General features: G+C 44.9%; 3 protein-coding genes across 4 annotated transcripts; all 3 read right to left on the reverse strand.

Annotated features, from left to right (window-relative positions):
• Positions 1-931: 931 nt before the first annotated feature.
• Positions 932-7,860, reverse strand: LOC131288658 (mesencephalic astrocyte-derived neurotrophic factor homolog). 2 transcript variants are annotated; one of them, XM_058317817.1, is made up of 5 exons: positions 7,623-7,860; positions 1,866-1,894; positions 1,616-1,746; positions 1,384-1,525; positions 932-1,289 (listed from the first exon to the last, which is right to left on the reverse strand). In XM_058317817.1, the coding sequence occupies exons 1-5, from the start codon at positions 7,706-7,708 to the stop codon at positions 1,123-1,125; spliced, it is 555 nt and encodes a 184-aa protein (XP_058173800.1). In that variant the 5' UTR covers positions 7,709-7,860; the 3' UTR covers positions 932-1,122. The 2 variants fall into 2 exon arrangements, with proteins under 2 accessions (XP_058173800.1, XP_058173799.1); XM_058317816.1 differs by lacking the exon at positions 7,623-7,860 and having other exon boundaries at positions 1,866-2,075.
• On the reverse strand, positions 2,958-4,364 carry LOC131288734 (argininosuccinate synthase). Its single transcript, XM_058317907.1, has 3 exons — positions 3,296-4,364; positions 3,122-3,228; positions 2,958-3,056 (listed from the first exon to the last, which is right to left on the reverse strand). The coding sequence occupies exons 1-3, from the start codon at positions 4,362-4,364 to the stop codon at positions 2,958-2,960; spliced, it is 1,275 nt and encodes a 424-aa protein (XP_058173890.1).
• A 60-nt stretch (positions 7,861-7,920) lies between the features above and the next one.
• Positions 7,921-11,887, reverse strand: LOC131288657 (fasciculation and elongation protein zeta-2). The gene is made up of 5 exons (XM_058317815.1): positions 11,100-11,887; positions 8,662-9,020; positions 8,348-8,578; positions 8,174-8,260; positions 7,921-8,085 (listed from the first exon to the last, which is right to left on the reverse strand). The coding sequence occupies exons 1-5, from the start codon at positions 11,615-11,617 to the stop codon at positions 8,003-8,005; spliced, it is 1,278 nt and encodes a 425-aa protein (XP_058173798.1). The 5' UTR covers positions 11,618-11,887; the 3' UTR covers positions 7,921-8,002.
• Positions 11,888-12,991: the final 1,104 nt, after the last annotated feature.

The raw sequence follows: 12,991 nt of genomic DNA on the forward strand, positions 1-12,991 counted from the left end.
AGACACTAACTGTGACCACCCCGCCTTGGAGGCGGTGAATGCCAGGTCAACTAGACTCTTAGCCGAATGCCGATGCTTAACTAGCTAACTACAATAAACTCCGGAGCGAATGGAAATGTATGTATGTTATGACCTTTATGTACACGTATGTCGGGCGCAACATAAGCTCGTGCTGAAGTATTATTTTGTACATTTGTTGTGGTATATTTGTAAATAAATTGAAACGCCGGCTGGTAGGGAAGCGAATTCCCCTTAATTTTTTTTTTCCTTGCTTACGAACCGAAAAGTTCGAATTTAACCCTATTAATGGTCCAATAAATCTGGCGATAACAGATGATTGGGTGGAGGGAACGACGTTGCGTTATAAATTACGTGGACATGTTCCTCCAGAGGACACGTCAGAAGTATTTTATCAGCCTATAGAAGTTATACAAAAAAGACAAATTCTAACCGTTTTGTTTTTGCTTCTTCAGCATGAGTAAATGAATTGATATATAATTTATGTCTGTAAAGCAACATTTTTATTTTCGAAAAGACTCACATAAGACGAATTATTTTTGCTTAGAAATTGTCTGATCTAGTTATCCGAAACGTGTTAATGTGATATATCACGCACTGTTGAGAAGGTTTCGAATTTAATAACATTGTTGCGAATTAGTTTTTGACAGCGTTCTTTATATTTGATATTGTAAAGAGCAAACGCTTATCGATTTTTCTGTACTTTTGCCGATACCTTCTCTCTGTCTTGAAATTCTTCCGTATCTCCTATCCGACACTGACACAACATAGTACCGTTTGTGACCGGAACAAAAAAAAACGAGCTTATCCGGTACCAGTAAGTCTCCGCCTGAGCCTCGGTCTGTCGTCTCGTTTTGCCATCTCCAAGGAAATGCCCTAGTATCGCTCATCTAGACGAACAGTGAACAAGGCACACCTCCGTTCCGCTTCTGTTCCGTTTCCGGATGAGGGACAAGCGAGTGCGCAATAAATTAACATCCGGTGGTATATAATGTGTGGGGTGAATTAGGTGATGGTAGAGGCGAGACGGCAGTAGATGGTGGATGCTACAAAGGTGCCAACAATCGTGACGATGACGGCCAGATCCAGCGTACCCGGGCGACGTTACAGCTCCGTCCTGGCGTACTTGTGCTTAAGCTCCTCGATACGCTTGATGAAGTCAGTCTTTTCCAGGCACCCATCGCACTCGTCGTCCCAGTCGGAGAGAATTTTCTTGAGATCGCGCACCTTGAGCTTCTTCAGGTCGACGGTATTCACATCGATTTGTTTATCTGGAAGTAGGTGGAGGTTGAAACGTAGTAAAGCAAGCTCAAGTGGGGAGACCTCATGTGGGGAATCCTGGACCCCGGATTGTTGATTACTTACCAAATCGTAAATCACAGATTTGTGCGTCCTTCTTCTTCAGTTTCTCGCAAATCTTGTCAGCCGGCATGGACCAGCTGAGCGGTTTCGAAAGTTCTCCCAGGATGCCGGTGGCGGAATCTTCGACTCCACCTAAGTAATAGCACTGCATGGGAGATGTGGGTTAAATGGAACAATTAGTACGACGAGTTTAACCACCACTTATTATTTATTATTTTGTGTGGGCAATACTCACAAAGCGCTGTTCTTTGCTTTCTTTCTTCACGTTTTTACAAAACGTCCGGAACTCGTCCTCTATCCGTTTTGGTTCTTGCTTCACCTCATCCGACAGCGTCTCACTGAAAGTGTCCACTGTTTTGATGCAAACTGTTCCAAAAAGAAAAACGGGGTGTGCGGGTCGTTTAGCCGGTTTGCTGGTAGTTGCAAGAAATCCGTACCATCCCGAGGTGAAATCTCCATTTTTCCTCGAGTCTTGTGCTACTTACCTTCACAGTCGCCCTCCTTGAGAGCAATGCTGTGTGGAACAAGGAACACAATTAGGCCAAACGCGGCCACTAGCACCAACCGACCGCTAAGAATACGATGGGCCATGGTGAAAAGGGGTTGGGGTTTGTTCTTTAATTATACGCCTAGCGAAAAGCCTCTTTTAGATCCCCTCTGATTGTGGGGCACTTCCAAGCGTGGTGTTGTATCGTTGGTAGCGATCGACTCTGCACTGTTTTGGAACGGTAAATACTAACAGGCAGTGCGATCGACCGTTCCGTGGCGATTCCGGACGAACTTCGTGGCGATTCTAGAATTCCGCAGCTTCCCGGCCGCGTGTACCTGTCGGACTGTGATTGGCTGTTCGTAGCTACACGTATCTGGGATGTCAGACTGTTGATGTACAGCTGTCAAAAGTCATCGTTGATATTCTTAGATTTTTTAAAGTTGTTATCGAAATTACCAACGGATTAGAAATAAATGCGTCATAAATAATCATTCATGTCCTCCACTGCGTTGGAAACTATTGCAGCAGCGCTATAAATACGTAAATTGTAGTTTAACATTCGAAGGATTCCAGGTACTACGCGTAGTACGTGTAAAAGAGCATTCATCTACAACTGTCAGAAGACTCGATGAAAAGTCGACATACAAAAGTTCATCGATTTAACTATCCTGAACTTCTGATCCTTGTAAAATACGAAAGGCCTACGAACCAAATAAAACCTTTATGCAAAACCATCGTTTTTAAAAGAGATTTATAATTTCAAAGCAAAATTTTAAATATTCGCGAACGGTATCTATCCATTCAGCAAAATCGACTTTATTCTATAATTATTGATCCACAATTTGAATCATGTCAAGGGTTCTATAAAAGCCTCTAGTTAGCTTTTTCGTTTTTTTATGGCAACTTCACTACAATGATCAAACCGTCGCAGCAACGTGGAGTTTAAAATGGTAAATTTAATCAAATTATCCAAAGAATTGCCACCAATAAAAGCTACACGGCATTGTATTTGCAATAGAAAATGGTTTATTTTTAGTAACATCATAAATCTATAGTCTCATAAGCGATGCAGTGAGTCGTTGAGTTTTTAAAACATTTTCATGTCGGAATCAGTGCGCGAAAAGTGTTTCGTCATGTTGGCGGTTCCGAACACCCGATGATGTTCCCTTAGTCGCACTGCGTTTATCTGTGAGATAATAATACATGTAAAAATTCTTGGTCCAATTGCGCTACGGTTTAGCATTCAATTACCTCGATAAATCCGGTTGCCGAATAGGGTGTGAAGTTACCGTGAACTTCCATCGAGGCAAGTTCCTGGTTGTACACTGAGTTGATCGACTCGCGTGAGGTAACCATGACTGATAAAGAATAAAATAAACTTGACCATTAAAAAAAGAACTGACACTTTCCACGCATGGTACGTACCATTTCCCTTGTACATTTCCACCACCACCTTTCCGGACACGTTCTTCTGCGATTCGAGGATGCACTTGCGCACGTACTCAGCCTCCGGTGCGTACCAGTATCCGTTGTAGACATAGTCCGCCATCCGATCGGCAAGATACTTTTTCACACGTAGCACCTCCCGATCGAGACAGTAGATCTCCAGGTCTCGGTGGGCGCAGTGAAGGATCGTAACCCCGGGCGTCTCGTACACGCCGCGCGACTTCAGCCCGATATACCGATTCTCGACAATATCGATCCGCCCAACACCGTGCTCACCGCCGGCCTTATTCAGGAACGCCAATATGTCGAGCGGCTTCTCCATCGTCCTCCCGCTGACCAGCTCCGTAACGCGCACCGGCAATCCGGCCTTGAACACGATCTCCGCCACCGACGGCGTGTCCGGAGCGCGCGTTGGCGACTGCGTTAGCTGATAGATCTCCTCCGGTGCCGCCACGGACGGATCCTCCAGTATGCCCGACTCGTAGCTGATGTGCATAATGTTCGCATCCATCGACCACGGTGCCTTGGGGGTGGCGGACACAGGGATGTTCGAGCGCTTCGCATACTCCAGCAGATCCGAGCGGCCCTGGAATCGCTGGCAGAACGTATCCATGCGCCACGGCGCAATGACACGTATCGACGGGTTCAGCGCGTAGCAGCTCAGCTCGAACCGGATCTGATCGTTACCCTTGCCGGTTGCGCCGTGCGAAATGAAGCTACATCCACGCTGCACCGCCACGTCTATCAGGCCCTTGGAGATGCAGGGCCGTGCGAGCGACGTCCCCAGCAGGTACCGATCCTCGTAGATCAGCCCCATCTGGACCGCCGGCCAAACAAACTTTTCGACGAAAAAGTCCTTCATGTCCTTCACCACCACATCGCTGGCACCGATTCGGAGCGCTTTTTCGCGGGCCGCCGCAAAGTCCTCCGTTTGGCCGACATCGGCCATGAAGCAGATCACCTCGTACTGCTGCTCCAGCAACCATTTCAGGATGCAGCTCGTGTCCAAACCGCCCGAGTACGCTAGCAACACCTTTTCCTTGCTCATGATCGCTGGAAATACCTATGAACTGTTGTACGACGAACTTTACAACCGATCCGCGCTGGTAGACACTTGGAAGGAAACTGATGAGTTCTTCTCGATGCGATGCCGATTCCGAGGCGTATTATCAATCGTCATTCATGATACCCTGCATGCTCTTCTCTCGCATACTACGACCACCAGCCCGGATTATCACCTCACATGGAGTAACCTATGACCTCGGCGTCGTGATTCCGGTAGGGTAGCGCCACGGAGACACACTGTCCAGACACTGCCGAAGGGATCGATTCAAGGTGGGAAGAGTTCCGTCCGGCTCCTCAGTCCTCTCCTTTGCCAGAAGGGAGATGCTTTCTTTTCCGGCGACGATCTTCACAATATGTCCAAACGCTATAATTCAACGCAAGTCGGTTATTTGAAGCAGTTTTATTTGCCCAATAAATGTGTGTTTATGTGTTGTTGTTCTTTTTGTTTTTAATTTCGAAAACGCGTGACACGGAAATTCTCTCGTTTCATGTACAACACGAACGTGTTACTGTAAATCCTTCCGATAGTGCCCTCAATTTTCCATCGGCCTTTCAGCTGTGCCTGTTCTATTACCGTTCGTAAATTACCACTTCACGCGATTGTGTGTGTGTTTTTTTTTTGTTCATTTTCTCCAACTCTCAGACCCAACAAACAAGAACTTTCCTTTAATGGTTGATGCTTTCTTTGCCCGTTTGTTTTGTCGCTACTTCTGCTGGATGTCACTTAAATTTCAGTTATTTTTTGTTAATAATTTTCATCTAGATTAGAACATCTTGTTTTGACTTACTTTAACATGCCTACGACCCGCGGAGGGCTGGACGTCGGGTCCGGCTGCGGCTTGTACACAAGCCCCCCCACGGGCCCGGTTTGCGCACGAGATAAGTTCATTAGCTACTGCCCCTATTGCATTCGATCGGTGATCCTGCCCCATGGGATGGGTCATACCACATCTTTCGGGACGGGGGCATCGGTTTTATTTAGTTTGTTGTGTTTGTTGGTTGTCGTGTGTCGCACAATGTTGTGTTACTTTTTTATGCGTTTTGGTTTTGTTTGTTTCTCATGTATTTCATTTATTTTCGTTTGTTTGCAATTTGTTTTTTTTTGTTACTTTGTTTTATGTGTTTTGGAACGCTTACCAGAAGCTTATCAGTGTCAACAAGATTGAGATAGAGAGAGCGAGAGAGCTATTTAAAAACCAAGCCATGTTGTAAAAACGGGATTCTATTTTGCTACTTTTCACGGTGAACCGTGGACTTTGGTGATCGTTTTATTTTCCTACGTTTGGACGCTACGAGCTGACACAAAACTGCTGCTGGTTGTGTCTGTTGTTTTCGTTATTATCAATGTTTTTCTTGGATGAATTTAACATCTTTTAAAACCGCGCAAACAGATACAAAGGAATGCAAACATACACATAGTTTTCGAATAGTTTCATGCTGGTTTGCAGAGGTGAGCCATACTACAACAAGCTATATCAAAATTTACATCTCTTTCTAACGTAAAGCAATTATTCTTCCACTGCACGTTTTATTGAAACGACAAACGATAATTTTGTAATTGAACAAAGTACCCTCTGTACGTAAATTACCTTGTTTGCAAATTGGGAAAATTGCGAAAAACGAAAGTATTATCAACGTTCTGGGAGGTCTGACACTTCGAGTCAGCACAACGGGGGGCATACCATCGGACACAACGTTCTTCTTTTACTCGCCATTTACGCATTTTTCTCTGTCAATTTTTCCTTAAATATTATTGACTTTTACTTCTTTAATACATTTACTTGTATATATATATATATATATAACCTTTCTTCTGTCTCTCATATCTCAAGCACTTATCCATTTGATCCTTGGCTTTCAAAAATCAAATCTCGTTCTTCTACTCTTTTCTCGCATGTCCCACATTTGTTCGGCATGCATTGTCCCACAAACTCATATTTATGGTCAATTTACTTACTTAATTTTAAATGTGTGTATATGTGGGTGTTGGGTAGAGATACTACACAATTCTCGAAGCTATATAAGGGTGCGAAAATTCTCTTCCGAAGCGTATTTCTATCTTTGATAAAAAAAACAAAGGAAAACCTAACTCATAACTATATGGCATTTCCACATTGCACTGTATTGACGTTTCACATTGCAATTTTTACGTGTGAGTTGATAATTTTTTTTAATAATTATAATTTTGTCTTGTTTGCTACTGCCATGACGATCGCTGAACAACCAATCATGGTGCTAGCAGCCAATTGAGATGATCAGCAAAAGGGAAACCGAGTAAAGCAGATATCTGAAGGAAAAGCCCTAATTGTTTCGTGTTACTCTTTGCTTAAAATACTTCCACCGTCACCCTGATAAGGTTGAGTTTGAGTTAATTGTTTTCGTTAGGTGAATGAAAATAGTTTCACGATGTTATCTTAAACCATACTCAGCGTGTATCTCTCTAGTTTAGTTATTGCTCAACTGACGCCAATAACGACAGTAATCTAATTACGCAACAGAAAATAAGAGAAACAAAAACTTACAGATCAACAAAATACGAACACGTTAGTAGGCATCGGTAGTTCCGTTTCCTCCCGGTACACGGAGACGCCTTTGTTGCTCATTTCACTATATGACTAGCGTAATTCAAAGATAAGGGAGACGGTGTCACCCCACGTGGGACGAACTCTTCCTCTTCGTTCCCAGGAGTTTAGACCAACAGATGGCAGTACGAAGGCGATGGGCGTAATTTCGAAGCAAGTGAACAAAATCGAATCGAATATCTGTCACATGCGTTGAGGCTGGCCTACTACGATACGATGTGCGTAAAGCTGGATTTAAACGTTACATATTAATCTGTGCAGATCTTTGACGTCTACAGATTTCCTTTGTTCTCTCGTACCCATCGTCTGTCAAACATCCCTCGAGATATCCCGAATATCTCGGGGATGTTGGAAAGAGCTAAGGAAAAGCTGTAGACGTCAAAGATCTGCACAGATTAATATGTAACGTCTACGGCTTGCTTAAAACAACTCCGAACGAAGATGGAATGTTTCAACAGCGATCTTCATTGAAGATCGTGTCCCTTTGAAACAGGCTTATGAGCTGTCGAGCACCAGGATGGATTGGCGCGTGTATATATCGTACCGACTGGAGTATTATCATCACGATTTATATTTTTCTTTGCATGGAGCACGTTTCTTCATTCTTTTCGAGTTCTCACCAACCGCGACCTGCTCGTGATTGCTTTGTCCTCTACGACTCAACTTGCAGTTGCGCTGATGTAAGCAATAAATAAAAAGAAAAGCTTCTGCGTCTAAGGGAGACAGAAACTGCGGGGACTGCCATAGTTATGCTTTTACCCGGAGGAATAAACCGTCAAACACTTACAGATTACATACTACATAGCATTGCGTTTGCGAGTTTTTTGCGCGCTTTGATTTCCTCCCGGAATAGGAGAATTCAGAGATGGGAACACCGAGCTCGGTGGCCATGTTCTGCTGAGAGATGAGTTCGAAATCGTTCAAATTAACCTACACATCTTTTTCACGTACGGAACACGGCAGCAGTAGTAGTGCTGCCCCGTGTAAGGGGGAGGGCATTAGCTCCCGCACTCGTCCACACGACACTTGAACGATTTGCTTACGTCGGACAGAGCACCTTCAGGATGTAGTCCGTCAGGAGCGTAGGAACGGTTGGGCTGTCTTCGTTAATGGCTTTGAGTACTGGAAGAAACACGAGAGACAAACGGTTAACAATATATAATATGGAACGTAGGGCATTTTCAGTTTGTTTTTCGATACAATGACATACTTTTTATCAGGACCTGAAGTGTTTGGTTATCCGGTGTGCTGTTCAGCTGATAGGGAATGACTGTGGTGAGATACTTAGGATCCATGCCTGAGGGTGAGATAAAAAAAAAACGAATTCATTGCCAAATCTCTTTTCCTTACCAAAGTGGCAACTAACCCGAGGTGTTCTGGGCACCGGCCGAGCCTTTCCCGGCCGCTTTTCCCTTCTTCTTTTCCACGTGATACTGACGACGACGGTTTTGTACGGCCAGCAGTAGGGAGATGAACGTATTTTTCAGCTCCTTCTCGTACTCGAGCTCGTCACGCAGGGCCAGCTCGGAGATGAGAGTTTCGGAGAACTCGCGAATCAGCACCTCCATCTCCATGTACAGCTCGTTGAGCTGGGTAATCGACAGGGAGCGTAATTCTAAAACAGCAAAAGCATACCAAGATTAAGAATGACAATCGTAATCGTCGGATAAATGGTCCGATATGGTTCCTTCTACTTACTCTCTTCGTACAACGGTGATCCGAGGACCTCCTTTGCCTTTTCAATCACTTCACTCTCCAGCTGGCCATCCTCCGAGCCGGTCTCGTCCATAATATCATCGATCTCCTTGATCACTTCGTCGGCCGTTTTGATCGGTTCGTTGTCCGCGTGCAAACCGCCGAGAATAAGCGCGTGCATGTCTAGATCGTTCGCGACCGCTTCGTCCTCCGAGCTCAGGTCCTGCAGCAGCTCATCATCCGGAGTGCCCGGTTTACGCATTCCAAGCTTCAGTGCCGGCACGTGCATCTGTCGAGCGTACGTCTTCGACCAGTCGATCGGGAGAATATTGCCAAAGTTGCCGGTAATGGTCCACCACATTCTGTTGATTATGGAATTGGTTTGTTCATTTAGTTATTAGTTAAACATTGGGTATAGCAGTATTTAAATTAAAAAATAATGCCCTACTAGTATAGTTTGCAGGTATAGATAGGTCTTGGCTAATTGGCAGGGAATTCAGTAGATCAAGTATGCAATGAAAGATTGATCTTTTAAGATGGATAAAATATACACAAAACGTTGTGTTTATTAGGATGTGACCATCCTGTGGGTCGCTTTTAAAACCCCAAAGCGATGGAATCAAAATGAATCTGCAATGGAAAACGGGCAGTACAATCGATTCATCGTAAGCTACATTCTATTTTAAATTACGCTCGGAATGCGCTACAAAAGGGAAAGGTTATTTTTATAGGTCTGTCAAAGTACTCATTGATGCTATTCTATTTTGGGCCATCCAGATGACTTAGCAGTCCGAGCTTGGGAAAAAGTTTTCTGGACTGGAAAAGGTATTTTTCTTTCTGCTCCTGCTTAATTGTCGGTTCGCGTCCAGGCATTGTGCAATCGATGGAGCCTCGATTTTCTTGCTTTCTAAATAGCACGTTGGTACTGTTGACCGCAACAAACCACCGGCTAATTGCATTACAATCGGTGGCGCTCCACTGGTTCAAGGTCGGAAAGCCTTTCGGTGGGGTTGATATTTACTTCCGTTACATTCCACTGCTGCGACGTTTCACCTCGAGGGTAATCCTTTTTCTACTTGCAGCAAGTTACTTTACCATGACCACGTCGGCCGCCGTGGTTTGACATTTGAGGACACGGTTTTGCTTGTAGGAAAACGTGACTCATTGTGCCAGTGGAAAACGTATGTGTACATGCCAATCGAATAAATTGTGTTCATGTAACCATTTTCCATTTTGAGTTTCCAGTTGTACCAGGACTACCGACTATTGTGAATTCTACACAACAGTTATTTTAAATTTTGAAAGTAAAAAAGAACACTGCGGTAAAGCTACTCTCTATGATTTATTAAGTCGCCATAAAATGCTGGCTTGATTCAATCGTGCCATTGCATGTCCTCAGAACACTACTTGCGGGACGGGCTGTACCATTTCTCTATTATTGCCCCATTGAGCCAGCCTTCTTCGATCGGATCACCCTTCTCTGGCACGCCGATTGCTTGTCGTAATAGTCAGCATAATAATTGGTTTTGCATATGTTTCCATTGCCGTGACTTTTGCGGTTTTGGTTATTTGTGAACTACACGAATACAACCAAACGGGAAGGTATTGTGATGAGCACAAAATAAAAAAGAAAAATAAGGCATATTGCATAAACATAACTGCAAACCGTAGCGGCTTATCATCGTATGCTGCAACAAGAGTGCAACGAGGCCAGTGTTATATGCCAGTCGAGTCAAGCGGTTCGGATCGATGACGAAGATTATCGATTTGAACCTAATACAAGCAAAAAAACGCCAAGGAAGTGAAAGATGGTGTGGCGCAGGGGCGTAATGTTTGTTGCCACCGCTTGGCAGCGTGGATAATGAGTAGGAAAAAAACTCGTGTCTATTTTCCACACTCGCAAATGCATGCTGACCAATCCATTACCTCATGAGCAGCATCACAGTATGCGATTTTATGAGCTACCTTGTTTTACTACATATCTTTTTCGGATGTCAAACATCCTTTTTAAGAAAAAAAAGATGGTCAAAGCTGTGCCACGATGTAGCGTGACATCAATTTAATGGCAATGGGGCGCCCAAACAAACGGTCCTCTATTACTTTCTACTTTAGTACCGTCTTTTGGCCAATTTCGCTACGGACATCAGGTCGCGGAAAAACCCCCGTCTCCGCAGGTTACCAGGCAGCAAACATACACACACGCACATGGTGCACCATTGGAAACGGTTCTTTGCTGACGGCCGGACGTGGGACTACCATTTGTTCGGGAAATAAAATTAAACTGATGACTAATTTTGCTCCATCCATTAACCCAACGGATGACGCTCATTCCTCTTGCGCTCTTCGCGTATCTTTGCCGCGATGGTCCCCTCCAAGGGCCCACCCCCCAGGCCAGAGGGTGTATCACCCCGTCACCCGTTTGGCCCACCGTGATAACTTACTGGCATTCGTTCATGATTTCCTCCTGCGAGCGAACCTGCACCGGAGCCAGCTCCTCCACCGACTGCTCGTAGTTGCCGAAGCATTTGGTAATTTTCTCGTCGAACGTATTGACCAGGTCCTCCAGGCTGCCGGTGAACGCTTCCGCAAAGTCTACGTTATCCTTGAGCGGGCCTACTTTGATGTTGTTATTGTTGTTCGCGGTGGTCGCGCTGTTGGTCGTGTTGGTCGTATCATCGCCACGCACGGTGTCATCCCCCAGCAGCAGGTTGTCATTCAGCTCGTTCAAATCGTCGTCCTTTTGCTGCAGCTGCTGCTGCGGGCTGAGGCCGTCCACGGAACGGAGTGACTCTTTCAGATTGTTCAGATTTAGGGTGTCACTGATGGCGACCACCTTGTTGTTGGTGCTCCCGCCATTCGACGACTGGTACTCGACCGGGCCCCATTCGTCGCTCTCCTCGAACTGTGCCAGTGGTGCCTCGAATTTGAGTTCAGCCATCTTATTAGCCAGGTCCCGCATCACTTTGTATTGCGCAAAACTACACACTCGCGGACTGTGGAGAGGAGACCGACCGTGGGGCTTGGGAGGAGGGTTATGTCCTACGCTCACTTGGATTGTACTTTGCAGGGACAGGAAAGAACTTTTCTTCGCTTACTCGTACGTTACACAAATGGAAATCTTCTTGCAACCAAAACACTGTACTTTTTTCCACTGCTTAATCGGGAAAACCGCCACCAAACTTTCTCTCATCCACCACTTGCCACCACACTGCTTGCTGCACGGTCACCGATGGACGGGGGGGATCTGCTTTTTTCTGCACAACGCTGCACACACGACCCTTTGGCTGCAGAATTTACTAGCAAAGACGGAGGCAACAACTTCCACCAAATCCAGCACGGACCCGAAACGCGCACCGTGGTCCAACACAAACCGCGACGTAAATTCACTAGAAATGCCCGTCGGTCGATACTGTGGCAGAACAAACGGTTGGCCTCTCTCTTGCGTGATGAAAATTTTGCACCAAAACCCCCTCGGAAACGCGCACCCGCCTCGTACGTATGCACTACGGGCCTCTCAGTACGGAACAAACACTCTTTCTCCAGGCGGGGTTGTTTTTTTCGTTATTTGGACGAGAAAGAGCGTAGAGCAAAAAGAAGCAAAAACACCCCACACAATACTGCATTCATTGAGGGCCGCACGTTTAGACCGCGGTGTTGAGATGTAGCACAAGAGTGGTCCAGCTGCCGACGCCAAGCAGTTTGGGTGCGACGTTGTGTGCAGCTACCATTTCGGCGAGATTTCGGAGAAAATGACAGAACTGCAGTGCTGACATCGGGCGAAATGCATTCTCGGATCGAATTCATAGTTGAAAAATTAAGAATCTTTTAGTTTTTCTTATTTATGCTTAGCTAATAAATGGAATTGAGCAAATGGAATGCGTTTGGAGTATAGAAATACCATTGCAGCCACATAAGTTGACCAAAAATAGTAGAATTTCAATTTTTCAAATCGGGCGAAATGCATTCTTCGATCGAATTTGGAAAATTGCAAACGATTTGAAGAATTTGGTGTCATTTTTGGTAATCTGCTAGAAAATTCCAGATATATTAAAATTATCTCAAGGGACGATTTAATATTATTTCATTGTTTCAACTGTTTGTAACATAAACAATTCCCTGCTGAAACACCAACAGTAACAGATCCAGCATAAGTGCATTATTGATAATTTTGTGTATCTGAATTGCCAGAAAAGATTTCCCTACTTCGTAACGTAACCAAATTCAGTGAATTTCAACAGCCCTACTTTAGCAGTATTCAAAGCGATCAGTCGAATCTTCAGCATAAAAAACCCGATATTCTGCGAATGATGTTGCCTTGCATTTCAAGGGGCAA

The sequence above is a fragment of the Anopheles ziemanni genome, chromosome 3, assembly GCF_943734765.1.
Source record: "Anopheles ziemanni chromosome 3, idAnoZiCoDA_A2_x.2, whole genome shotgun sequence".
NCBI classification, from domain to species: Eukaryota; Metazoa; Arthropoda; class Insecta; order Diptera; family Culicidae; genus Anopheles; species Anopheles ziemanni.